The sequence below is a fragment of the Corvus cornix genome, chromosome 5, assembly GCF_000738735.6.
Source record: "Corvus cornix cornix isolate S_Up_H32 chromosome 5, ASM73873v5, whole genome shotgun sequence".
Lineage (NCBI taxonomy): Eukaryota > Metazoa > Chordata > Aves > Passeriformes > Corvidae > Corvus > Corvus cornix.
The window spans coordinates 52,971,279-52,996,438 of record NC_046335.1 but is presented as its reverse complement, the minus strand read 5'-3'; the positions used below and the strand labels follow the sequence as shown (position 1 = coordinate 52,996,438).

The 25,160-nt window shown below is 41.6% G+C and overlaps 1 protein-coding gene and 1 long non-coding RNA gene across 3 annotated transcripts in view; one reads left to right on the top strand and one right to left on the bottom strand.

Annotated features, from left to right (window-relative positions):
- Nucleotides 1-532, bottom strand: part of AMPD3 (adenosine monophosphate deaminase 3) — a 33,452-nt gene extending 32,920 nt beyond the window's left edge. Inside the window, exon 1 of one of the 2 annotated variants that reach the window (XM_039551830.1) lies at nt 434-532. Coding sequence is in view for 1 of the 2 variants with exons in the window: in XM_039551829.1 (XP_039407763.1) it covers nt 34-55 (22 nt within the window). In the remaining variant the exon portion in view is untranslated. Of the gene's footprint in view, nt 1-33; nt 149-433 lie in introns of those variants that run through there. The other variant, XM_039551829.1, reaches the window with a different exon arrangement.
- Nucleotides 533-657: 125 nt separating this feature from the next.
- The window catches only part of LOC120410005, a 40,579-nt gene continuing 16,076 nt past the window's right edge, over nt 658-25,160 (top strand). Inside the window, exons 1-2 of the long non-coding RNA XR_005601903.1 lie at nt 658-816; nt 1,618-1,692. This is a non-coding gene — a long non-coding RNA (uncharacterized LOC120410005). The remainder of the gene's footprint in view (nt 817-1,617; nt 1,693-25,160) is intronic.

The following is a 25,160-nucleotide window of genomic DNA, read 5'->3' as shown; positions in this document are numbered from 1 at the left end:
CAGCGCCCCGGGCCAGCCCGGCGCGGCACTTACCGAGCGCCCCGGGGAGAGCCATGCTGGGGCAGGGCCGGGCCGCCACCGGCCCGAGAGACGCTGCCGGGAGCCGCCGGCGGAGGAGGCGGCGGGGGGGAGGAGCCGCTCCCGCCAGCTGCCGCCGCTCCCTGCTGCCGCATCCACCCGCCGGCCGCCCGGTACCGCAGTGCCGCGCCGCCCCTGCCCGGCCCTTTATGGCCCGCGGGCGGAGGAGCCCGCTCGCCGCGCCCCCGGCCCCGCCGGACCGCCCGGCTGGCCCCGGGGCGGCTGCATCGCGGCCGGGGCGCCTCCGCGGCGGGCGCAGCCCGCGGGGCGGGGGGGCTGCGCTGGCCGGTCCTGCCCCGGCCGGGCCCCGCCCCGGCGCGGGGGGCGAGCGGCGGGCGGGGCGCTCTGTCCGTACCTCTGTGAGGGCCGGTGCTGTCGCTCCGGGGTCGCGGCGCTGCGGGCGCCCGCTGCACCTGTGACGGGGGACGGGCAGCGCCTCCCCCGCCGGGCCGCGGTCTCAGCGGCAGCCGGAGCAGCGGGGAAAGTGTAGCCCCTTCCCTTTCCCCTTCCCCGTCGGCGGCTTGAAGGCAGAAGTCGCGCTGTCACATGGCCCCCGGCCGGCGCGGCAGGGAGGGAGGGAGAGAAGAAAGGGAAGGAGGGAACCCAGCCCGCCTTGATTCGCCTCAGCCGTGCCGCCTCCCACGAGCGCGTCGTTCAAAACTCCTCGAAAAGCGCTTTAACGTAGCAAACTTCGGTTCGAGACCAGAAAGTCGTGAGGCCAGTGCAGAATGACAGCCGGTAAGTGTGCTGGCAATGTGTCCTTCTCAAAAGAGTTTTCAACAGCGTCTGCCCTTCAGTGTAGCAACACGGTCCAGGTGCTCGTCTGTATTAAAAAAATAAACAAAACCCCGAGAAATTTTCCGGCTAAATAGGCCAAGGCAAATAAGTGAAGCTCGAACCCAGCGTGACTCAGCAGGAATGAGGATATTAGCGTGTAAAATAATTTGACCTTATTCTGAGAGATTCCAGCCCTGAAGCTGAAAGTTCTAGGGACATTTTGGTAAGTTTCGGTTACAATACTTGGAGTCTAACCTGAAGACATTTAGATGTAAACGTATCTTTACAATGCAGGAAAGCACTGGGAATGCACGTGAGTGAAGGTAGTTGGTGTAAAAAGCAGTTAAAAATAGATGTCCCAAAACATCAGGGATCAGGTAGTCCTGTGGACCCCCAGTATGGTAGGCATAGAAATGCTCCATGCATAAATCTCAGGGGATTTTGGCTTCAGAAACTCCTTTACTTCACACAGCTAGTGAAGAAATGGAGTGAAAATAAAGGAGTTGTCCATCCTAAGTCCGAGTCGCAAAGAAGACCGGATATTTTGACTCTTAGACAACTGTCAGCACAGTCACACTCATTTGCTCATGAAAAAGGCTAAGAATTATGGCCACAGCTGTTGTATGAGGCATGTAGCAATCCAAAGCATTCAAAAATGAGCCAGCCATAATAAAAAAATATTTAAAACAATACTACAAAAATAGGCATGGTTTCTCAGCTTGGAAAAAAGACTTATGCTGTGTGTACGTGCTTTTCCCACAGTAATTGCGAATATCTTCATCAGCTGCTGCTGGCAACACCCTGAGAAAATATCTGCCACCCAGAAAACCACATACTGTAAGTGTCTATACCTCTGACTCACAGCTGCCCTGCCCATTTGATATGTGAGTAAAGCACACCTGTTGCTGCTGGCCATTCACTACACCCCTCGATTCCTAATCTGTTAGTGCTGCTTCCTTCCTTTTTCCCAGCCACCTGCCTGAACTTGTTCAAGCTTGCCTGCTATCATGGCAGTTTTCCTGAAGTTTAAGCTTGATGTACACCAAATCATAATTGTGCCCTGCCTGCTGGATTCAAGTATCCCACGGCCTCTTGGTTTTCTCTTCTCAGCTTGGCACATGAGTCTTGCCTCAGCACTTGATTTAATCTCTTCTGTGGGATGCAAGAGCCTGGCGAGAGTTCCCTCTCGTGCTGACTTTGTGCCAACCGCAGTGCAAAAATAACGGTCTGGAAGATAACTGTGTTCCTCAGCTTTCTTACACACAAACGGGCAGCTCCGTACGCCCCGAGCGAAGAGAGAGAACATTGCAGTGTGAGCTCACGTGTTAGCACAGCCAGAGAATTCGCACAGAAAGGAGACCTTAAAAATATCTTAGCCAAGAAAAGGCTTCTGTGAGCACTGAAGTGCAAACCCCTAAGGGTGTAGGACACGGGGCACTTGTTATAGGCAACCATGAGTATTTAAGTAAGCTTTCCTTTTGTAACAAATTGGAAAACTTCAAAAGCAAAATGAGATCATAGCTTAGTAAATGCATCTGTAGTAATTGAAGCATTAAGAAAATATTATTGCAAGATCTGTAATAAGAGCAGGGTGGCTTGTAAGAATAGGGTAATGGTAATAAATTAACAAGAGAATACTTCAAGTCCTCTGGCATTTTGCAGAACCAATTATTATGGTCAGTTATTTAAGAGCATACATTTGAATAGTGGGCCTAGTTTCCTGTCCCCTCTGCTCTCATAATGAACAATTCACATGTATCCTTGGGGAATGGCAGTGACACTGAGCTGACAGTGAAATAGCGTATTTTCAACACAGATGTTGTTGTACTCTTCCATTGGCACCTACACTGCCAGTCAGCACCTTGTCTGCCCCATGAGGAAGCCTGTCTGCCAGTCCTGTTTATAGGTAGATTATGCTTTTACACACCACACACTGAAAGTAGTGCAAGTGTCTCCAGAGTTATTTTAAATGTTGGGATTCCTATTGTAAAATGTCAGTACTTTCTGAAGCCACCTGGGTGTTAGTTCACTTCTGTTGTGTAGCAAGCCCTGGTTCTCTCAGGTAAATTTTGCATTGTGTAAAAATGCATTTATTTTCATCTTTTTAATCTTGCTATACAAGAAAAAGTTATCCACTTTTTTTTACCAAGTTACAATTGATCACATTTATTTATATTATTATTTTTTAAATGTGTATTTCTATTACGTCTTCAACTTGCTTTAAGGGTCCTACTTTAGAGACTACTCTTTTGGTGACAGTAGTAAACTCATGATTATTTCAGTGCACATGGTATTTTCTCTTTTGCAGTCAGTCTATTTTAACAAGAGGAAATGTAATAAAGTTTTGAATGTCAACATTTACAGAGGAATGGAACAAAACAGTAAAAAATGCCTAAATATACATCTGTATTATTAACAATTATTTTTAGGAACAGACAAATCTTGTCTGGGAGATGATTACTGCTGGAATGCATATTCATCAAAATGGTCTCTCATATTCACTTGTAATTGTTTCAGCTGTTGTAAGAGACTGCTTTCATTTGAGTAGTGCCTTAAAAGCTAATGGAGTTTGAATTCATTTTGTAAATAGATTCATACAACTGCCTGTGATATTGATAACAACAAAACAACTAATGGATCAAATGAAATATTTCAATCTATAAAGCACCCATTAGTGGCACCCAAGCAATATTAGTACCTGCTTTTCTGATCTTCAGTCAGTTCAGTTAATGATATGCTTGGCACACATGGATTTACTTACTGATATTCCAACAGAAAAAAACCCTCAAAGTTAAATGAAGTTATCTCCAAAAGTCAGAGGGGAGGTTTATGCCAAATGTGAAATGCAGTTGAATTGCATATCAAATACTTATCAAATACTATAAAGGAAGAATTATTCCTTTTTTAAACAAAATAATATAGCAAATTATAATAATTCAGAAATGGAGAAAATTGCTCCACTGAATGATTGAAATGATACAGAGCAAATCATATCTGTCAGTTTTATAAAGTCAACAAATCAAAAAGCATCATATTTCTTATCCACTGCTTTTCAAAAAGCCTGTAGAAATTAATTGGGCATATGAGTATTCAGTTCAGTAATTGAATTAGAGCAGTTGAGAACTCTTGGTACAGATGATTTGGTCTTTCTCAGTATTGAATTAAAGAGGAATTTGTAAATCTAGACGTTTGGCTCCTACGCTAAATAAAAGCAACAAATTTCCTGTGTTTTGGAGATTGTTCAAGGCCATTTGAGAAAGTGGGATGTGAGATGAGAACTAGGAGGAGAAACTTTGATTAGACCAAGTTTTTCGTAAACTTCATATTGAGTAGTTGGAATATGTACATATAAGATGCTACTAGGCTTGTATAAAATGCAAAATGTTTTTGAATGATTTGTACTGACATTAGAACTGAGAGTTCTAGGTGTGGAATCCAGTTCCTTGGGAGTTTTCAGCCAAGTGACATTCTCCTTTCTGAGAGGATACCTGTGAGTATAATTGTCCTGTAGTATGTTATTATAAAATAAAATACATAGAGTATGCAAGTATAAACCGGTTTGTTTAAAACCAGAAATGGAAGTGAGAACCATAGAAATTGCAAAAGGATGTGACTGTTCAGCCACTGCTTTAAAAATAAACTGGGAAACTTCCTGTACAGTCCTAATAATTGGAGTCTGAAACAACATAAACGTTTTCCATGAGTTTATAAATAGAATATACTGTAATATTTTGTTGCACAAGAAAGGTTTACAAGCAAGATGGGACTCTTTGGTGTGTTTGGAATTGTAAGTCATCGTGTGGATATTTGGAAAAATTTCTTTCCAGCCAGCTGGCGAATTCTTTGCTGGCATCTGCTAACTGCCTTCGTCACAACAGCCATGTAAAATGCTGGTTTAAAACCAGTTTGTCTCAAACCTACTTAGCTTGGACTTTGCAAGTAGCTACCCCAGATGGAAGACTGCCTTTCTCTGACTTTATACATAATTTATCTGAAATTCTGGAACTGTTCAAAGAAGGAGAGATCTGAATGCATCATACAAACCTGTATGTGTAGCTGAATGACCTTAAATCTGATTTATAAAACAGAATTTTCTGAAAGTTACATATCAAATCTGTTATGTGCAATGTAGTAGAAATAGTTTTTAACCACAACTCTGATGTACAATTCTCTTTTACTCAACTTTGTTTTATGAGGAATTTTATTTGCTCGGAATGCACATAAAATAAAATATTCAGCAAGCAACAGTCTAATAAATTAGACACTGCCAGTGCATGATAAATAATAAAACAGTATAATTACAGCTCACAGAGGAGAACTTTGTGGTCTCTTTTGGAGACCCCTAAAATGAAAATATTCTGAATTTGGTGATTTCTGCAAAAATCAGTACTGAAATTTAACCTTTATGTTTAGAATTAGTTTACATATTAAGTTTGTAGGGAAATGCAAATAGTTCTGTTAAGTGCTACTCAGTTCTGCATTTGTATTATTACTGGCCATTAAGTTTCTGTAATCATTTGTGATAGGGCTTTGCATCTGGGTTCTTTGGCCCTCACACTGGAAGTTTCCTTCCCAAGTAACAGGTATCTGTGGGATGCAGATGGAGCACATAACTGCCCAGGACGTGGGAAATGCAAGATGTGGTTTAGATGTGACTTTACACAAAGGTCACGTAACCTTAAATAAACCCTGGGCTAGGTGTTGCTGCACTGCAGCCTTCCCTGTCCCCAGATTATCCCCCATTTTCTCTTTGTTTTACAAGTGTATTTTCTAAGTCTCTCCTTTCACAAGTGTCAGTGAAACTGCAACCTCCTACCCGGGAGTTCATTTGTACATGGGGATTCCTAGTGACCATTTACAGCCCAAATAAACCTTCTGTGTGATCCTTGTGTGGCGCTAAGCAGGCAGTTTGCAAGCAATCCAACAGAGAATTTTCTTATTCTCCTGTAGAAACTTAAATTTTCACTGGGAGTGGGAATTGTTTTATTATTTTTATCCAATCTGCCTGTGTAAAATCGCTATGGCCCGGCCTGTCTTGTATTTATGTTTTCACTGTCAGGATGGCCAAATGTTGGAATGGGCTGCCCAGGGATGTGGCGGAGTCCCCATCCTGGAGGTGTTCAAGGTGCATCTGGATCTGGGTGATGTGAGTTAGTCACTTAGGGGTTACAGGGGCTTGGTGGGGGACTGGATCATCCTGAAGGTCTCTTCCAAACTTGATAGTTCCATGATTCTCTATGAAAAACTACTTTAAAAACTCCTGTCTTCTTTCCATAAAGCCCACCTAACCCATCAGCTATGGGAATCTGCAGTCTGTGACATCTCCCATCTTTTTTATTTCTTTTCCTTTAGGCAGGAACAGCGCCTTTCCTTTCTGGCGGGGCGGGCAGTGCCGGGTGCGCCCTGCGCTCCGCCGGTGCCGCCGGTGCCGCCCTCCCCGCTCCGGGGCCGGGGCCGGGGTTATGTAAAGAGCCGAGTTACGCAAGGAATGCAGATATCCCCTTACGTAACCTCCCGCCCCTGTCGGAGCCTTCCCTGTTCGTGCCGGCGCAGCCTATACATTAACGGAGGGAAAAGCGTTGCTGGCGGTGTTGGGGCATCTCTCTCTCCGGCTCTACAGTGACCTGTTCGCTGCAGTGGCTCTTTCCACTCGGGTTTCGTCAAAGTCCCACCTCTTCCTTGACCTGCAGGACATTCCCTTCCATTGAAATAAATAGCACACATATCTAAGTCATAGTTGTGCCCTTTTCTGGGTCTAGGAAAGACTTTACTAATTCCCAGTTATTGCACGGAGCAAAGTTAATCCTCCGTGGACAAAGGGAAATTACAAAGTTCTGTGTACCTCGAGCTCTATGGTTAGGCTGCTGCCACAATTGAAGGAACTGATTCTGATGCCTGTGTCCAGAGGCAGATTTCCAAGTCACTTAAGTGCCAACAGGGCAAGAAAAAAGAGCCTCATAGCTCAGAACTCTGTCTTTAGCAGATATTAGGGAAGATCGCAGAGATGGTGGGGCCTGTTCTGTTTGCTTGTCCCCTCATACGCAGGCAGAGCATCATCAGGTGATGAACACTTGGGATACTTTTATGGAGCAGTAGATGCTGTCAGGGCTTCTGTTCTTGATGCCTTACTCAATTCTCTCTATACTGATTTCTGATCCTGCAACTTTCCACGCCTTTCCTGTTAGATTTAGTGACCCTGATAAGTTGGGGGTGAGTGGTTTGTTTGGGGTTTTGTTGGTGGTTTGGTTTTATGTTGATTTGGGGTTTTTCTGCCTTTTCCTTAGCCTTTTTTCTCCATGGAAAGGCCTTGAATTCCATGGACACCTTGAAGGATTGGTGTAAAGGAGTGCTCTGCTCAGGGCTTTGCTCTGGTTCTCTACTGAGTCATTTTTGACTATATACCTTCATAACCCTTTCCTTTTTCATGTGTTCCTAAAGCCCAGGATCTGTGGGGAGGGTCTCTGTATGTAATAAACTCATTGCTGGATCATGTAGTGGAAAAGAAAGGATTTCCAGAGGGAGCAGCTCCAACATGAACAAATCCCTTTGAGACTCAGGTAGTCAATAAAGGCTGGAGCAGATGGCAGAAGGTGTGAAAAGGAAGGTGACCTGCTAGATTAGTCAGTGTTTGAGTGGCTTATTCCTGTCATCTCCTGTACAATAAGCTGATAGTAGGGACACAGCCAGTCTTCTCAGAGCTAAAGTGGAAGAAAAGAAGAGGTGTTGAACTCAGTGCCTGCCTTCCCTAATATTTAATTTTTGAGCTACAGCAACCTTTTGTTTACAAAACAGAAATATCAGAGGAGTCTAGAACTTAAATGAGTAGATAAATAAAAAATAAACCATCACATTGGTGTTTCTTCAACTTTGTTTTTTCAGATCAATGTAGTTTTTCTTCAAAACTCATAAGAATGAAGTAAAAATTTTAGACTTATATGTGCTACCCCAAAACAATGGGGAAAGGTAAATTTGCTGTATGGAAACATTCATTTAGTAATCTGTACTGAAACTGGATATTTGCTAAAAGAGCAAGAGTAAACTTCACATATATTCTATCTCTTTGCTTTTCCAGATGTGCTTTAACAGTTTATAATGTGCTGAATCTGTTCAGGGATAATCCCTCAAGGTATCTTTTCAGCATTTTGCAGTGCAGTAGGAAGGAATGGGTGCTTCCATGACTTTTTCTTGTGCCAGTGTGACACAGATGGGTGCAGAAGGTCGGAAGAGCATATCAACAGCTTAAAACCACTTTTGCCAATTTTCTCCATGCCAGGGGCCAGAATCCATAGCCTTCATTTTCCATCCTTAGGCACCACACAGGCATCCTGTGGACACAATTAACTGTGAAAATTCATTATAACACAGTGGAGAAACTGAAAGGCTTTTTGCCTCTTGCACTGGCTATCAGTTCCATGTTGGTCACAGGCTGAAGACAATTTTTTTTAATTCTTTTTTTTTTTTAGTAGGAGTAGTATCTATGACTGTCAGTGGAACACAACTCTGAATGGTATTCTCAAAACTCTGTGCAAGCTTGGGAAATGATGCATTTAAAAAGCCAATGGAGCCATCTAGTGTTTAAAATTCACAATTTCATGGTTCTTTGACTTGTGTGTGCAAGAGCAACATCTAGGTATTAACAGTCAGAGGGAAAACAGCTCATAGTGTTCCATATTAATCCCTGATAGCTCTTGATTCTTACAAAATGTACAGTTATGGGTGCCAGAATTGTTAAATTGTATGTGGAAATTTCTATTACTTCACTAGAGACTCCCAAGTCTAGACAAAAGGTTTTCTTGTCTTTATCCTCAGCCACTTTCATATATCATAATTTCCAGTTACACGTTTTGATTTCTGCTTGACATTTAGATCCCTCCAATAGCTGTGCTGCTCCCTTGCCTGCTGCTTCCGGGCATACATTTAATCAGTTTTTCTCTGTAGCATGACCTTCCTTCTGTGAGCTGTCCTTCTGACAGGCTGGCGTATCAAACCTGATGCAGTGCTCTGGAGTTGGTCAGAAAGCTGGGAAGAGGCCACATTGCATGTTTCATACTTTTTCCCTTAAAATCGTGCAGCAAGCTTCACTGGCTGTTATCTTCTCCCCCCAGCAATAAGTGTGCCGGCGTGCACACAAGACACGCACACAATTTACACTGATTTTTTTTCCTCATAATTTCTTGTGCTGAGCTCAGATTTAATTGCTCAACATTTGTCATCCACTGTCCTTTCCTCCATTACATATTAATGTTGTCATTTTCTGCATCTGTGGATAACTTCTAGTGACAAAGAAACATGATTTTTATAGTTATTGTTTAAATAATTGGGCTGGCTTTATTCTCCTAATGTAACCTGCAAATGTGAGTGCAGATCAACTACTCAACAAAAAGGCAAAAGAGAATTTTGCTGCCCTATGGAGAAAAAACTGTGGTCAAAGCAGAGACTGAGCCAACCTATCAGCTTCTGCTGGTTTGGCAGATGTAGGACAGAGGACAGAAAGTGTCACACGAGGAACAGCCACTGATGTTTCTGAGACAAACCACCTCTTCCTGGGTCCATGACAGAAATCAGTGTCCCATAATCATTCTCCTTTTTTTCTTCTTTTTTCTTTTTTCTTCCTGTCCAAGTCCGGTCTAATCACATAGATTGGCTAGACATCATTCAGTGATTAATTTAAATCCTAATGTCCATTTAGCAATCTAAAATATGTATAATTCAAAGGTAGGGCAGGCTTTGGACATGGGAGCTGATCTGACCTAGCTTTGGAAGTTTGAAAGATAGTGGCTAAATTTAAGCTGGTGTTTTAAGATTCTCTATAGTCCATAAGAAGAAGCAAATGCTGTCAAAAAAGCTGGTTTATTTTGATCTCCACATAGGTGCCTAGGAATGCTGGAGTCAATCCCACATGGCCAGCAGTAACTACTGAAAATCAGTTGCTTACCAGGAATCTCAGAGTGAGTCAGAGTTATTGTAGTTCTTTTGGAAGCTACTTCTGGATGGCCATCTTAGGCAGGAGGGGCATGATTCTAAGAATCTCTTAACAGCTGGACTCCTTTTAGAGGTTGCCCAGTGTGCTCAGGAAAGGAAACTGAGTCTTGTGCTTTATAAACCTGTTTTGATTATTATTGGTGGTTCTTCTGCCTGCTATACATTTTAAGTTTTTAAAACCAGCATTTCTTCAGTGATAATATTGCCAAAAGTCAAAATTAAGGTTCTGATAATACCACAGTGCACTACTGCTGTATTGTATTTACTGAATCCCTTCAAAGGGACTATCATATTATCACTATGACCTCAAAAAAATGTTAGTCTTGTTTAATCATTAGAACAAAGAGCTGGAGGCCAGAAAGTTCGTAATATAACAATTAGGGACAGAGGAGAGCCAACATTGTGGTTCATAGAAAAGAGACCAGAAAAGACCTGTCTGAGTCAGTGGAGTTTCCATTTTCCCCAGTTGATGTAGTGCACAAACCCATGATATATCCAGTTTCTGCAGACTTAAAGTTTACATTAAAGCAGGTCCTGTGCCAAGCTGCCCTGTTTACGAAGCTTCTGTCTGCACAAGGAAATCGACTGATACAGCTCTCATGGCATAAAGTGTTTCTGAGCTTTTCTAAAAGCTGCAACTAGTTATTTAAGAGCAACTATTGTGGAATAGCTTATGCTACAGTGGTTACACCCATCACCTTCCCTGGAGAGAAGAAAATCCATTACAATATTCTACACATGAACTCATTGTAAACTTTTGCAGCATTTTCTTCAGGACTCCACAAATAGGCAACTTGAAATAACATTCTGAATGACATTAGTTGTCTTTGAACAGTTAACCCTAAAATCTAATGGCGTGACTTGGAATGCTTAACAAAACTTTGATTGGAGGCAATTAGAATTAAGCATGAGAAGAAAGAGGAGTTATTAGAGGGAGTAAAACTCCAAAGGAAAGGGAATGAATAGCAACAAAAGGAAAACTGTAAAGGAGAAAATCAAAGTGAAGAATTTACAGTGAAAGTCAAGATGGGAATGTTTCCTCAACTGATAAATGATGGTGGTTGTAAGCCTGAGTGAGGTACAGCAGTACAAAAGGATAGGATTATCCTCTAGATCTTAATGCCTGTACCCACTGATACCAGTGTGCAGCTTTACTGGTTTAAGTGCATCACATAGTCCTAAATTCAGACAAGCAGTCATTAAACATGGAATCTGGCCTTCTCTGCAGAATGACTTTTCACATCCCCAATGCCAAGGCAATATTTCCCTGTTGCATGCCCATGTTTGTTCTGCCAGCCTTTTCACTGCTTGTTTCTCTGACTCCCAATATGTCAAAGCCCAACTCTGACATTTCACTCGGAGGATCTTTTAGAAGAACTGGGTTTTTGGATCTGTTTTGAACTGGACAGAGCAACTTGCTGTTTGTTTCCCTCCCTGTGGCAGATGCTTCTGTCCTCTAAGCAGACTTAAATACTGTGACAGATTGAAGGAAAAGTGTGTTGTTTCCAGATGTGTGGCAGGAGCTGTGGAGCAGGGGCAATGACAAGGACCTGTGCTGGGCAACAGGAAAGGACAGAACAGGGCAGCAGAGCCTTCTCTCTCAGACCTGCCCTGAGATACTGTCTGAGGTGGTGAGCCCCAGTCTGTCAGCTTCCCACACCATTCACAGACAGGTTTTTCAGTCTTCAATCCTTGCAGGATCAGGAGCTAAAGAAGTGTTGTTTCTTTTATTTTCATAATTCAGGAGCTGATAAAAGGTTACCTTGGTAAAAAATTATAATCATAGTTGTGATATTTGAGGGAATGTTATCTATGTAATGGAAATTTTTTGCCCTGTTTTTAATGTTCAGGTATTTTTTTAATACCTGTGCATGAATGTGTATCCACATCTGCTAGAAAAGCCTTTCTATCTGAGATTAGGAGTGAAAGGGAGTCCTTTGTTTCAAATCTTAGTTTGACCAAGCAATTAGACAAGGAAGTTTGATGAATGTTTTACTCCAAATGTTTTTTCAGGAGAGCAAAACTTCAAAAAACTGGAAACATGAGACAGGAAGTCTTAATTAGCTGCAGGAAGGGAGACCGGAGCAAGTGGACTGGACAGGAGAGCCTCTACCTGGAGCTTTCAGAGCAGGGTTCTAGATAACTCCAGGCAATGTGGTATCTACTTGTAACAAGTGATTTAGGATGTTTCAGGAGAATACACACTGTATTTCTTGGTTATCCAAATAAAGGGCAGTAAAGTGCTACAAGTGACATGAAATCCAGTGCAGCAGTTTGGGGGGCACACATTGGTGCAGTTTGAACAGATCCATGCACCAAGGGTGAGTAGATTGCTCCACAAATAATTCCTTTGTGTGAAGTTATCACAACATAAGGACTCTCTAATATTGTGGAAAGAGGGGAAAATAAGAACTGAGGGCAGTAGGGGGAAAGCAGCAAATTCAAATGAGAAGCTTGTGTGCTATTTAACAGTATGTGTGATTAATAGGTGTCAAGGAAAGTGCTGATTTTCTACCTCTTGATGTTCTCACTTCAAAGCAGTGTACTTTTCTGGAAGCAATGCTTCAGCTGAACAGCGCTGTGGATCTCAGCATAGTAATAAATGGGCAAAATGTAATCGCCTTCCCAAACAGGAGTCAAACTCAGAGAGCTGTTGTTTCATCCTGCCCTTAAATTCTCTCAATCTGTGAAATTTCTTAGACAGTTTTGACTTCCTTATCCTAGATTTCATATTGCTTCTTTCTGCATGTAGTTTAATGTTCTAAATTCGTGCCTGAAGGCCAGAGGTGCCTTTTTTTTTCTTGTTGTTTGAATACTAACTTGAAGGCTGAAAACATTCCTGTTTTTCCAAATCTGGAAAAATGCAGAATGGTCATATTACCAAAGGGAGAGAGAGGAGGGGAAAAAAAAAAAAAGAAAAGGAATACTGTGTACCCAACAAAATAGAGGCAAGAATGCAGGAATGTAAATGTGTTACAGGCTGTTATTAGGATTTTGGATGCAAAAATAAAACTTAGTAAAGACTGAAGATTTGAAAAGGCATAATACAATCCAATTTATTTAGACTAGAAATTGCCCTCCCTAGATTGCTAAGGTGACAGGAAAAATTATGAAAAGAAGATAATCGTATTTGTTTTAAGTCTGGCAGTTTCCACTGAAATGCCTGTCTCTCTATAATAGTTTTTTTGAAGGAAGTGCCTTGGGGAATTACCAGAAAAATGATCTTTATTAAGTGTTCATGGCCATCTGAACTATCCACCCATCCAGTATAAATGTGTTCTGGCAAAACAAGTGTTTGTGTTGCCATGGCCTTTCCCATGATGTTATTTTCTTAAGCAAAAGCATTTTTCTAGCTGAGATCTTAACAAGGACACAGGCAGGGCGCCATGATTCAGTCCTTGAAGAGAAAAATAATGATTTGTAAGGAATGGTGAGGGAAAAAGATGGTCTCAGAGGGGGTAGAACACAAGACCTAGATATCTGGTGTTTCTTTTGCCGAACAGAAGCAGTGATTCCTTCCACTAATCACCCCTGTTCTGCAGGAGAGCAGTGCAGCCTCCGCCAGCCCTGCAAAAATGCTGATGAGCCCAGTGCTGAGATTCTCCTGAGGCATCCTCAGGTTAGGGGAAATCTTGCTTAAAAATAGCAGCTCAGTTACTATTTGCTGAGCAAATCACACACCTCAGATACAGGATTCCAAAAATCAGGTCATAGGGCCCTGTGCTGTACACAGGTACAGGGTTTCTGCACAAAAAATATGTTCCCAAGGTCTATGTGGATCCATGTGTTGTATTTGCAAGGTTTTAACTGTTCTATATGCTTGGGTTTGGGGTTTCTCTCTGCCTTTGTCCTGCAAAATCACTTTGGGAAGGTCCTGCCTGAGGGTTTCACATTGGTTTCTGTTCTCTACTGAATACCTCTGCAAATGAAAGTGATTGTGTATTTTACTTTGTTTATGGATTTATACTCTGGGTTTAGATTAATATCAAAATGTTCTAGCATAAAAACTGGTGAGCAGATCTCATAAGCATTGAACAACGTTATTATAAAGTCATAATGACTAAAGCAAAATGAATGGGTGCTTACATAAAGTGCACAAGGACAAGGCAGGTGTTGAGTCACCCTTTCTCTGTATATCTTCCCAAATTCCAGTAATCATCACTTTCTGAGGCAGAGGTCATCTCTGAATCCGTCTGCTTCCCTTTTGCCAAGGGACCACAAATTCCTTTCAGAATGAATAAAACTCAAAAAATGAAGAACAGCAGGACCAAAGGCTGGGGCTTAGCTCTTGCAGGGTTTCGATGCGATTTGGGCTTCTTCCTTCCTTCAGCTCCTGTGAGACACCTCTCTCAAACTGCTTTCATACCCCTGTAGCTCCACAAGTCACATCAGAATATTGATCTCAATAGAAAATGTGAAGGGAATAAGGTCCAGAAATGCTGAATGTAGGTCCAAATCCAGTTAAGTATCTATTTGTAGAAGAGACCACATTACAAAAAAAAAAAAACAAACCCAAAACCAACAAGTAACGAAAAATAAAAATAGAGTAGGTCTGTAAAAATAGAATAGGCAGGGTCATCTTATTCCCCCCAAATTAATTTTCTTCGTAACACAAAACACGTCATGAGAGGGTGAGTCCACATCTCACTGATACCTGAACACAACACCATTTTAGCAAACAGATCAATTACAGAACTATGGCAAAACAAACAAAGCAACATGGATAATTTTATTTGCCATTAAATGAAATTAATTAGTGTGACACTAAGGCAGCAAATAGCATTTGATATAAAGAGTAGAGTATGCTAGAACTTTGCTCCAGAAAGTGTTTAATGTGTTCTCCTGACTACTGAGACCCATTCAATCTCATGCTCCTGCATTGAAATGACTTTTAGAAATCCCAGGAAGAGAGCTCTGCTCCATCCTCTGGGAAGCAATTCCTCAGCCTACCACCTCACAATAAGTTCTTCCTGTTCAGCTCAACACTTACCTTGTCATCTTTCATATCCATACTCACTGGAAGAAAGTCACAAGATACCTAATCTAAAATCCACAGAAAGAACATGAGGAACATGAGGTAAATCCAGTTTGCTTTATGCAATTAATTCCAGTGAAATTAGAAGGCTATTTAGGGGAGGGAAACAAACTTGCAGCATTACATAGCACCAGTCATATCTTTTTTTTTTTAATACAACCTTTTGAAATTAGATTAGAGAGAAAATTCCAAGTTAAAATTGACTCAATTAAGTTTCCTGCTCTTGCATTTCAAGAGGCATATGTCTGATGCATGAAGCAATAATGGAGCTGCGTGATGTGGGATGTCTCTGGCTCATGACTAAATCCTAAGTGGATTTAGTTGTCACAGTGTGCTGCAGGGAGCTTGTAAGCTCCATTCAGCAAGAAAAGGGTTGACCTGGATAGTGACTCTGAAACAGAAGGAAAGGGAATGAGCTGCAGGGGATGACAAAGCTGCCAGGAGAGCAGCAAAGATCACCCAGAATATAACATCACTTAAAAGGAGGCATTTCTAAGTTGATGCTGACAGGAATTCAGAGATGTGGGTGAATCAAAAAAAAAGATCTAGAGGCTGGAGATAGCCTCTAAACTGAGTTTACTGGTGCTTATCTGCTGCCACAAACAGTGATAGTAATTTATAGGTGTGCCCCAGTTGTCAGGAAAAATGAGTTAAAATAACCTAGGAAAAATGAAAGCCTGTAAAATAGTCCGCCTTCAACAAAATGCTGGAGAACACAATGTAATGGCAATTTACTTCCAAGTATGTACTTTATTATTATGAAAATTAATAATACATTTAATTAATATGGAATTATTGGGAATGACGTTTTACTGAGGAAATAATGATGAATTTCTGAATATTAGACATAAATTAAGTGGTTCATATGATAAAACATCTTAGATGCTTAGCTTTTGGAAGCATTTAGAATTGTCCCAGTTTCTTTACTGGTAAATAATTTATTTAATGAAATACTTTAAAACTGTTCTTCCATAACTTGCGGAGAACACACCAGTTCTCAATCCAGCTCATGTCCACTCATCCAGTCTCCACTTCCTGAGTTTGCCTATGAGGATGTTGTGAGAGACAGTGTCAAAAGCCTTGCTGAAGTCAAGGTAGACAAAATCCACTGCTCTCCCCTCATCCCTCCAGGCAGTTCTCTCATTGTAGAAGGCAATCAGGTTGGTCAAGCATGATTTACCCATAGTGAATCTACCTGATTCCACCTTCTTGTCTTCCCTCTGGATGGAGATGGCCTCCAGAATGAGGCGCTCTGTCTTCTTTCCAGGGACTGAGGTGAGGATGACTGGCTGGTAGTTCCCTGAGTCCTCCTTCTTGCCCTTTTAGAAGACTGGGGTGACATTTCTTCCAGTCCTCAGACACCTCTTCTTATCACCGGCACCTTTCAAAGATGATCATGGGTGGCCTCACTATGAGGTCTGCCAGCTCTCAGCACTTGTGGATGCTTCCCATCAGGGCCCATGGATTTTTGGATGTCAAGTTTGCTTAGGTGCTCTCTTACCCAATCCTCCTTGAGAAAGGGAGGGTCTTCCTTCCAATATTCCTTTACCCTGGTCTCAGTATTCTATGAACTTTGCAGTTTAAATCAAAATTTAAAATTTAAATTAGTGAAAACTCTCTAACTCTGCAATGTTGTGTTGTTCCCAATATGCACGTGGCATCAGTCAGACCCCCAGTTCTCTTCATATTTCCAAATAAGATATGTGAGTCTAAATTTGGATTAACATTTGATCCAATACCTCATTTATTATGTAAATGAACAGTAAAATAACTCTTTTGCTTAGGACTTGAGGATGGGCAGTGGGAGATGTGGGTTCTAATTTACAGCCTGACAATTATGAAAAAGCTGTTAAGAACCAACATTTCTTTGACGTCTTGCTGGTTTGTCTGTCAGTTAATTAGCTGTCCTTTAAGGTCTACTATCATGGCCCTTCTGATGCAAGTCGAATTGCAGTAGTCCAGTTGTATTATCTGTTATGTTTCAGATGAGAATGATCTGGTAATGTATTTCACTTTTAATTAGCAATTGAACAGCATAAATGCATTTTTTCACTGCTTTTGAAGTGCCAATGTGTGTTGTAGATAGCCTAAGAATGACTGTCATCATTGGTCTGTCACAGGGAGGTATTATTGATGTCCCAAATCTTTGGAGGAATTAAGTTCTCTGTTCAGATTTATAAACAATAAGTTGTTAATTTCTTGCATGGAAACTAAGACAGCTGATAACACCCAATAGTGACATAGTGGGATTCAGCTTGCAAGGAGAGGCCTTCCCAATACCTATGCCTTGCTTCTTCCAAAGATCTTCACATCTACTGTAGGGACAGTTGAACTGCATGAAAAACTGGTCCCAAATCACCACATTGTATATCACAGAATCAGTGTTTTTATAGTGGAACAGCTTAGAAACCACAGAATCATGGAATGACTTAAGTTGAGAAGGTACCTTAAAGATCATCTGGTTCCAACCCCTCGCCATGGGCAGGGACATTTTTCACTAGACCAGGTTGCTCGGAGCTCCACCCAGCCTGGCCTTGAACGCTTGCAAGGATGGATGGATTATTCCATTTTCCTGTTGTGGGATGGATTATTCCATTTCACTGTTGTGGGAAAGAGCAAAGGACAATCCTAGAGACAGGCAGCTGAAGGCCACCATCAGTTGAATCTACCAACTGCTAAATGTAGTGACTCCCTGCTTTCCAGGGAGTGGCTGGGCATGGCCTTCTGTTGGGAAGTAGAGAATAAATCTTTTGATTTTCCTTTGCACACAGCCTTTGGTTTTGCTTTATTAAGTTGCCTTTACCTTGATCCACAAGTTCTGTCCTGTCTTATTTTCTCCTCCTCTGCCATGATGAGGAGACAAGCAATAGAGTGACTTGGTGGGCACCTGGATGCCAGACAAGGTCAAACTCCTGCACTATCTGATAGATTTTTTGGAAATGTTGTGATGGATTTTATTTTGGTTGGACGCATTTTTATTCCTGTAAAGATTGTGATAAGGCCAAGAAGTGGAAGTGCATTCTTGTCCAAATTCTGTGTTTTTCTCTGTGTTTGAAGGACTGAACAACATTTGCCAAACTATTCAGTTGTTGGTCAAAAGTTGGAGGAGCTACCAGAACATGCTCCTCTAATATTTATTGAACTACATGATTTCAAGCATCATGTTGACAGGGTTTAAAATAGTGCTAAGGTCTCTAAATCTCTGGTATAATCCACAAATTAACTAATTGTGAATCTAATCAGTTACAGAAAGAGATCAACTATCTTAGAACACTGTGGCCCCTCATTAATGTTACTCAGAAGATGCTTGTGGCAAGTGATTGATGATTTCAGACTCCTAGAAAGAATTTGAGAATGAGTCACAGATCTCTAGCACAGTGGTGAAATAGGTGAAGGGGGTGTTTCTTTGGGGTTTTTTTAGTTATTTTTGCCCTAAACCAAATTAGCTATCAAGGTGTTACCAGTTTTGTAAAACAATGAAACCTCTTGTTCTGCTCTCTGGGATTTCCCACATGAATGGAAAACAAAGAGCATGGGCTCTGTACACTGGAACATTCAGAAAGGGGACTGAGGCCAGTGCAAGCATCTGCTCCTTTCAGGAGGTTGTGATGTGGTCATAAGACTTGGAGATTGGTTTGAGTTCCCGTACTAGCTAAGAGACAGCAATTATAAAATTAAGCCACTCAAGGTCATGTCAGTGTTGGTAGGCACTAGACAGCCCCGCTGCTTGGTGCTGGGCCTTCTGCAGAGCCTGCCTTGGGAGATATCCCAAGGATACCCACGGAGTATGAAAGAAGCAATCGGCCAAGAAAAGCAGGAAAAAGCGTTCTTCTGAAGTGGGGGAAGGGATGCTGTTTGTTTTCTGATTTTAATCTGCAGAAGTCCAAGAAAGGGAACCAAAAAATTAAAGAGTGGGAGGACTGAACTGGAGGGGAGGAGAGTAAAAGTATCTTTTTACATCAAGAATAGCCAGAGCAGACCACTGTTTAAACCTTGGAACTTCATTATTCTTGGTCCAGCTGGCAGTCTGTTAGAAGAATCCTCCTGACTCCTGGCTATACAGATTTTGGAGAAATGCAGGTTTTCCCATTTCCACTCTTGCAAGAGTAACAGTCTCAGGCCAAGAAGAGTCTGTCAGTTTTGGTGTTAAAGACAGGTATCCAACTGCACTGTCTGTGTTCACAGAGATTCCCTCAAAGTGCCCTGTTAGCCAAAGCCTCTGCTGTAATGTACAAGTCAGAATTCCAAAGGGTAACTGCTCTTTGCCAGGAGAAACTGGTTTCTGTCTCCTCATTTCCTGCAGAGCTTTCAGAAGCAGAACATAAGCGTGTCACCAGAGCCACAGGAAGCGCGTGGTTTGTCCTGCCTGGCAGCCCCTGAAAACCTGCATCTTCCCTGATGCTTTTTGCCTAAGTGTTTGAAAGCATGTCACTGAAAGGTGCTTGCAGGCAATAGACATTTCTGTTTACTGCTTCAATAAAAATGTCCACCCTGGCAAAACACAGTGAGACAAACTGTGATTCTCCCTGAAGAAGGAGGACCAGCCATGGGCTTTTTCCAGTGGTCAGTGACAAGGGGAGCAGAGATTATAGCTCTCAAGGTAAAGTGTTTGCATCTTCCTTGACACAGCTGATCCAGGCTAAAGTGTGCCTTGATATTGCTGTGAGACCAGGAAGTCTTTCTCTTTATTGTCTGTATTCTTTTCAGTGCCTTGTAGTAACCAAAAAGACAGGCAAGAGATCCATCCAATGGCATATGATAGAGAGAAAGAGAAATGTGGGGCAGAAGGTGGCACTTTTCTGGAGAAGAACTACAGACTGGGGCGGGGGGGCGGGTAAACTGAGCTTGATTTTGTTATCTGTGTTGAGTTGAGCAATGTAAACCACAAGCCTGTAACTTTTAAATATAATACTCTCTATTGTAATATAAAACAGTCTTTATGAACTCTCTTACCACTTTGTGTTTCAAGGCATTTTGAATTTTGAAGTCTTCTGCCCAAGCAAGGGCATGTCTGCGTGCACTACCTAACCTATTTAACCATGCATATATACAACTCTTTAAAGAATTGTATATAGAGGGGAACTAACCAAAATAGTAAAAACAGTCGTCAAAACTTAACACAATAGATTGAAACTTGATGCATTTCTCATTTTCTTAAATTTCCAACCAGCTTTTTCCAAAGTAAAACAGTAAGATCTTGACACTGCCATACACATGCAGATTTCATTTGGAATTTTCAAAGGTCAGTGAAGAGCAACTGTGTACTTTGGAAATCCATTTAGGGGCACAGATACTATTTTTAGATAGTAAACAAATGAAGATGGACTTTTATGCCTCTAGCTGAACATTCCACAAACTTACAGAGAAGTCCACACCTAAATATGTCTGATACTAAATATTGTGGTGTTCTGGGATTCTATGTATTTTAGCACTTCTTGCATACATTTATTTAATTCTTATTATCAAGAAAAGGTGTCCTTAGTCATATATGTCATTTCCCAACTACTTAGATCTTCTGGATTAGGCATTGTTGTCCATAGTGTGTGCTATTACTTGCATTTATTTTTCTGGACAACTTTTATTTAACAAGGAACCTGTATTGTTCTGTGAAGTGTACACAACACAGTAGTACAAGGAACAAGAAACAATGTCACCAAGCCCAGTAGGAGTAAGGTTTTGCTAAGAGAAGCAACTTAATTCGGGGAGAGAGATGTCCCACAAGCTCACAGACTGTGCCATCACACCAGCTCATCTTTCTGATTCTGTAGTTTGTGAAACATTTTGTCAAGCACAGCTGTATTGAAGATTGGTATCTCAATCCCTAGGTTATCTGTGTAGCCACATTCTTCATAGGTGGCAGTGAGGCAGGAAAGTAATTGTAATTTAGCACTTGGAAAGTTGGCACACACTTTTATGTCAGCTTCCCTTTTTAGCTAAATGCTGTTTCAAAACTCTTCCAAGTTAGACGTGGATAAAAATAACTCAAAGATTGGAGGTACTTTTCAGACAGGAGTCCACAAAACCAAAAATCCTGCTCTATCTCTGCCCAGGACAAGCACTATTTAAATATTCCAGGCATTTTCGCAACAGTTGGAGTTGCAGAAAATCTGTGGTGAACATAGACCATAATCTTTCTAATGGCATTTTAAATTTGTTGAGCGCTCTGGCAGTGAGCCAGTTGTCTGACAATGTTACAGGAACGGGGGTAGGTTAGAATGACCTAGACACATGCAGAGAAACCATTACCTTCCCAAGGCATTCTGCTTGGGATTATCATTCTGGAACCTACAACAAGGAATGCCATAGCAGTGAATTTAGGAGGGAACACCTGGACTAATGAGTGCTACAAATAAGACAAAAACCCTCTGCTCTAAGGGATCTGATATATTTACTTTTATCTCTTGTTTCTGTGACACTGAATGTTTGAGAGAAGTCCCAGGAAATCCATAACGAAACACTACATGTGGTAAGCAAAATGGTAAGCAAAAAAACACTACATGGTAAGCAAAAATATTTTTCTCTTCCTCTTGATTCCAAGGCTGTGAGCGAAACCAGGATGTTTGCTTTCCTTTGCCATCCACTTCTAACACATAAATAAAACAACCACTCCTCTGTTGCAATGTGTCTGAGGTAGTTGTAATCACCCTGTCAACTGACAGTAATTGGTATTTGCTTCGGTCAGCTTTAAAGTTATGCTAATTAAAACTGATCTTCCTACTTACATATTGAAAGAAACCAGTATCTGGAGGCAAGATCATCTGGGGAAATTTTTAATAAATCCTCAGGCACCAATGTCTGCCTCCCTCAGAACTGTCAGCAGTGGCCTCCATGTTCCAAAAGAACACTTTGTCATATTGTCATGGTTTCACCCCAACCAGCCACCAAGCTCTAAGCACTCACTCACTCACTCACTCACTCATTCACTCTCCCATGGGATCAGGGAGAGAATCAGAAGGGGAAAGGCTGGAAAACTCATGGGGTTGAAATAAAGACAGTTTAATAGGGAAAGCAAAAGCCATGCACACAAGCAAAGCAAAACAAGGAATTAATCCGCTTTAATCCTGTGGGCAGGCAGGTGTTCAGCCATCTCCAGGAGAGCAGGGTCCCCTCACAGTAACAGTGACTTGGGGAGGCAAATGCCGTCACTCCAAATGTCTCCCCCCTTCCTTCTTCTTCGCCCACTTTATATACTGAGCATGATGCCATGCAACATGAAATATCCTTTGGTCAGTTGGGGTCAGTTGTCCTAGGCTGTGTCCCCTGCCAACTTCTTGTGCACCCACCACTCCCTCCCCAGTGTGGCCGTACAAAAAGCAGGAAAGGCCTTGGCTCTGTGCAGGCCCTGCTCAGCAGTAACAAAAGTACCTCTATATTATCAACTTTGTATTCAGCACAAATCCAAAACACAGCCCCATTCCAGCCGCTGTGCAGAAAATTACCTCAGTCAGCCCCAAACCAGCACACATCTTCTCTAGGCTCTTGTCTTCACCATGTGCATCAATGATTCTACCGCTAGGACAAGGAAAGCTTATTATGCTGTGTAGCAAACCAGCACATATTGATGGCCAAGACTGTGTGAAAGCCAAAGATGTTTACTATTTTTTCTGAAGTTTCCTTTCTTCAGTTCTTCAGTAGAGCACCTTCTTGAGTGTGCATACCATCCCCAGAGACCTGTAGAACAGGGAATAGAGAACACAGAAAGAGGAGGAAGAACTAGGGAATTACAGTGTGCAATTCCTCAGGTGTGGGCTTTAGTCAGGACACTGGGATCAGTACCAAATGCCCAATAAACTCTTTAATTATGGAATGGTTTAACACTGTCTGGAGGTACCTTCAGCAGTGTGTGGCAATCCTTGTTAAGCTGGTTAGTTATGGAGTCAGCAGGAAGTGCTCACCTTGGAGCCCCAGCACTCTGCTGGCTGTGCTGGTTCAGCTGGGTGCTGGCCAGCCAGTCACTCGCTGACTACTGATGTTGGATAAGAGGAGACTGGAGCCAGAGGCTGCAGAACAATAGGATGTCCTTGTTCTGTAGCCTCTGTAAAGGCTTCAAGGTGGTTCAAAATCGAGCAGAATAGTTTTCAGAGGACTCCTTGCAGTTTCATAAGATGTTACATGCTTTCCCTTACAAAAACGTGAAATAGCTGCCAGGAAAACGGAAATAAAAAACTTGAAAATCAGATTAAATAGATACCAGTGAATTTTCCAGGACTCTTCCATCCTTCATTTTCTAACTTGTTAATACAAATGCTTTGCAAGAAGTAGGTCAACACTAACAAGAAAGTTACAGTGTTTGCATCTTGTCCAGTTTTAACTAATGCTATGTTATTTCATCAGTGTTTTTTATAAACCACTGATAAAACTAAAGATGTACTTGCTTCAACATACTCCATAAGATGTTGCCAAACTCACATTAAATATATACAAAGATTTTATGACTAAAGATACATGTGCATCATTTTATGTATGTTATCATTTGACAGCGTTGTCATGAAATGCTATTTTTAGTGCCACTGTTGTCTCCTTTAGTAATTTTATTTTTTGTTATTCTGGCAAATGCATAACTTGTCTGAAAATATACAGAGAACCACGAAAATTGTAGGTTCCAAATGACAATAAGAACTACAAGTTGTCATGATTAATCCAGATTTACAGCATGAATGTTAGCTTTTTCATTACTCTGTAGTATAGGACCATACAAAGAAAATAAACTTATTATGTTGGTGTCAGACGTTTTGACAGCTTAGTAGACATCACATTCCTATTTTCTTTCCCGTCTCATATGGCACTGCTGTCTTCCATACCATTTAGTAGTTGCATAATTGTTCCCTTTCAAGCATACAAACAATGAGGTCAACTTGAGTCATGTCAAATAACTGGAGCAAATACCACATATGAAACCATTTAAGATAACAAGTCATGTAATCGCATATATTACCCCTTGCCTGGATTTTCTGGATCATGCTAGAAGTGTGTTAGAATACACAAAAGCAACAGAGCTCACCAACTGGCTGTTTTGCCTATGACAAGCAATTAATGAGCAGTTTATTTCAAAATATTTGATACAGACAAGCTAGAATTCCAAGTTACCTTCCTCTACATCATCACACTTCTTCTTTACTCTGACCTTTTCAAGGCAAAACCTGTCTTCTCCTGCACGAAAAAAAATATGACAGGGATGAAGGTTTAATTTTCTTTTAGTGGTTTTAATAACATTCAGCTATGTTACATTTTAGAGCTGCCTAATTATCAGATGTAACATCTGGGATACAATATCTATCAGACTGCATTTTATCCAAGCTGGGCACAGATACAAGAAAGTGTTATTTGTATTTATTAACTGGAACATAGAGAGAAAGGTCAACACTTTCCATATTCATCCTTCATCAGCAGAGAGGCTGGTGAGGAAGCAGGGTAAAAGTAAAACCCCTTAATCAACAAAAACTTGTGCCTTCAAAAATATGCAAGACACATGAAAGCAAAGAAGCAGCTTCTTACCTGTGCATTTTTTTCTTTTATTGAATCATTCAGTTCAGCTAAAAAGCACATCACAGACCTCTTCTCTTCTCAACTGAAGCCAAAAGAAGTGGTTTCTGTCTTGCTACAGTGGTTGACAAGAAGCACTGAAACACTGTTCATAAACAAGCAGCAATTAAGAGAAAGCAGAACATGGCAAAAATAGTTCCTATTAATATGTTTTATTCCACTCTGCAGCACTTTTGAAGTAGTTAAACAGTTGTTTCTATAATCCTCCCAAGTACATGTGACAGTAGTAACAATTACTGACTCTTCAATGCAAGTTGTTCTGCCTCCAGAGATTTTGAGTCTCTTTTGTTATCTGCACTGCAAGGCCTCACAGAGAAGAGGTAACATCTTCTAACCTTTAAGTCCTAGGGAGTTTCAAGCTGCTGCTGGAGGATGTGTGGACACACAGATTGAACAGCCCTGTTGGTATCTGTTATGGTGTAAATGTGTGTTTCTAACCCTATGCACCCTCATTAACCAGTTTCCCAGTCATCTGCTACAGCACAGGCACCATTCACATTCCCAATATAGCTCAACAGGGTGGCTTTTCCTGCGTGGAGGGGATGCTCAACACAGGAGCTTTATCCAGAATAGCACAGAAGTGCCCGAGCGGGTTAGAGCAGCAGCCTGTCTGGGCCAATGTGGTGGGCCAGTCTCCTGCAGTGAAAGGAGATGCTGTTTAGGGACATTGTGTGAACCTGGCCACTTCCTGTGGTCTGTTCTCCTCATACTCTTCCAGCATCACTGGATTAAGGAGCACACCTCT